The sequence below is a fragment of the Triticum aestivum genome, chromosome 7A (assembly GCF_018294505.1).
Source record: "Triticum aestivum cultivar Chinese Spring chromosome 7A, IWGSC CS RefSeq v2.1, whole genome shotgun sequence".
NCBI classification, from domain to species: domain Eukaryota; kingdom Viridiplantae; phylum Streptophyta; class Magnoliopsida; order Poales; family Poaceae; genus Triticum; species Triticum aestivum.
Genome location: NC_057812.1, coordinates 307,457,394 through 307,459,951, shown reverse-complemented (window position 1 = coordinate 307,459,951; position 2,558 = coordinate 307,457,394). Strand labels below are relative to the sequence as shown.

At 53.0% G+C, this 2,558-nt stretch overlaps 1 protein-coding gene across 1 annotated transcript; it reads left to right on the top strand.

Moving 5' to 3' along the window:
- The first annotated feature begins 18 nt into the window (after positions 1–18).
- LOC123154220 (protein RGF1 INDUCIBLE TRANSCRIPTION FACTOR 1) lies at positions 19–2,228 on the top strand. The gene is made up of 3 exons (XM_044572996.1): positions 19–796; positions 940–1,176; positions 1,355–2,228. The coding sequence occupies exons 1-3, from the start codon at positions 566–568 to the stop codon at positions 1,529–1,531; spliced, it is 645 nt and encodes a 214-aa protein (XP_044428931.1). The 5' UTR covers positions 19–565; the 3' UTR covers positions 1,532–2,228.
- The last annotated feature ends 330 nt before the right edge of the window (positions 2,229–2,558 follow it).

The window sequence follows — 2,558 nt, the reverse complement described above, 5'->3', positions numbered from 1 at the left end:
CCCCCCTCCCCCCTCTGTGTGTGTGTGTGTGTGTCTGTGACATACCAGGAGAAGGAGGAGAAGATGCATACCATAGGGATCGGTGTCCAATCATGATCACACGGCCCTCCCTCGACCATGACCTGCTGCTACAAGGAAGGATGGGAAGAAGAATCCACATCGGTGAGTGTGATATTCGTGGAAATTTCTGCTTTTCTCTTTCTGACGGACCAGTTTCACTGTCAGCTTCACCTCCTCGCCGACATTGCATATATAGATAGCACCACTACTTCTTCTTCTACAGTGCTGGTACTAGTACTACTAGTGCTGGGAGGGGAGGGGGAGCAATCAAGCAGTCGCGCCGCACGTGACCATCCATCCATCCAAGAAAGAGAGAGAAACAGAGAGCGAGCGGAGAAGGCAACGCACGCCAATTAACACGCTGCCCAAGGAAACGAACAAGGAAGGAGCGAAGCCACCAAACCAAACACCTAACGCTACTCCCTCCTGCTTCTCCCCCCCTTCTCCTCCCCTCTCCCCTGTTAGTTAGCGCAGCGGCATTGCCCGGCGGCTGGTGGTCGTGGGCATGATGATGCGGCGGGTGGCGCCGCCCTCGTCGGAGGACGACAGCTCGGGATCCGGCGTGCCCGGCTGGCTGGAGGCGCTCCTGGGCACCCGCTTCTTCCTGGCCTGCGCGGCGCACCCGGGCTCCCCGCGCAATGAGTGCAACATGTTCTGCATCGACTGCCGCGCCACGCCCGCTGCATTCTGCTACTACTGCCGCTCCCACCGCCACGCGTCGCACCGGGTCATCCAGGTGCCAATGCCACTCCTCTTCTCTTCTCTTCTCTTCTCTTGTCTTGTTGATTGATTGATTGGGAAAAGAAAAAAAGTTGCGTTTTGAATGATCCCTCCTCTTCTCTCCTCTGTTTCTTGGCCGGCATTGGGCTCGGAAAGCAGATACGGCGGTCGTCCTACCACGACGTGGTGCGCGTCACCGAGGTGGAGGACGTCCTCGACATCGCCGGCGTCCAGACCTACGTCATCAACAGCGCCAGGGTCCTCTTCCTCAACGAGCGGCCCCAGCCGCGCGGCGCCGGCGCCGCCGCGGGGAAGGCCGCCGCGTCTCCCTACAACTGCGAGATCTGCGGCCGCGCGCTGCTCGACCCCTTCCGCTTCTGCTCCCTCGGATGCAAGGTACACCTACCCTACCCTTCTTTTCTGCTCTGCTCTGCTCGCTCAAGATAAATTGCATGATTTCCCTTCTTTCAATCATTCTTTTCTTTTCGGCACAATGCCAATGCCGTTCGTCCGATTGGTTCGTTCACGTTTAATCCGTTTCTCCTCCGTGTCACGCTCACGCATACGCATGCAGTTGGTGGACACCAAGACGCACGGGCACGGACACGGGCACGGGGCCACCGTCGTCGGCAAAGTCGACGGCGGCGGCGGCAGCGGCAGCGAGGCCGAGGCCGGCGGCAGCAAGAACGGCGCGCGGCCCCAAGGTCGGCGGCGGAAGGGGACACCCCACCGGGCGCCGTTCGGTTCGTGACCAATGCCGCCCATCCAATCCATCCATGATCAAAAGGTGAAACGGCAGTGCCAGGAAAGATTCCATGGGAAGGAAGAGCACGCAAAAAGGAAGAACTCCGCCTACTCCTCACATATCAAGAAAGGAAAGAAGAAGAAAAAAAGAAATGAGAAAAGATAGCACCGCCCAACCAGAAAGAGAAGCCAACCACCATGGAATGGAATGGAAGGAGTAAGCGACATGTCCATCTCAACCTCTCCCCCTCATCTCTCTCTCTCTCTCTCTCTCTCTCTCTCTCTCTCTCCTCCCATCTCACCATACCAATAGGCCATACCAGCATTTGGTAGGTACATGACTCTAGCAGCCAGTCCTAGAAGCATTTTTCTGATGGATTATTCTTTTACGAAAAATACCGCTTAATTAACAGCAATATCTACATCGATCGGTCGATTGCGAAATTCGCATAGTACATTGCTCATTGTTCCCACATTAACACCCTCTTTTCCGTTGTGAGACAAGATCGACATTGTTAATTGATTATTTAGCACATTGTGACTGCTAGCTCCATTTGTACTCACTCCTCCGTGTGGGAGAGAAGAATCTACATATACTACATACAATGCAGGCCTAGGAGGAATGAAAGAAAGGAAGATGATTGTCTTTATGCTTGTCTCTTGATTTGACCTAGCCAACGCAACATTGCTGCTGATTCATTTCATCATCTATTATATATTTATATGTTTGTTATATGCGGTCCGATGCTGCTGTTGCTGGCCTGCCCTTTTGTGTATAATACGCTGGCTGGCTAGCTCATCTTGGAGCGAATATAATGTGCTTTCTTGGATGACATTGTTGTTGGGACATCCAGCTCTGCATTGTGCTAGCTACCCTACACTTGTTCCTTCCTCGTCAATTCTCTTATGTGATCAAGCTGGTTAATCAGCCCGGATTGTATTACATGCTATGCTAATTAAGCGCATATATTACATCTCATTAAGCACACGGCAACATTTAGTTGCCAATAAGTGTTAAATTTCTGTGTTTTTTT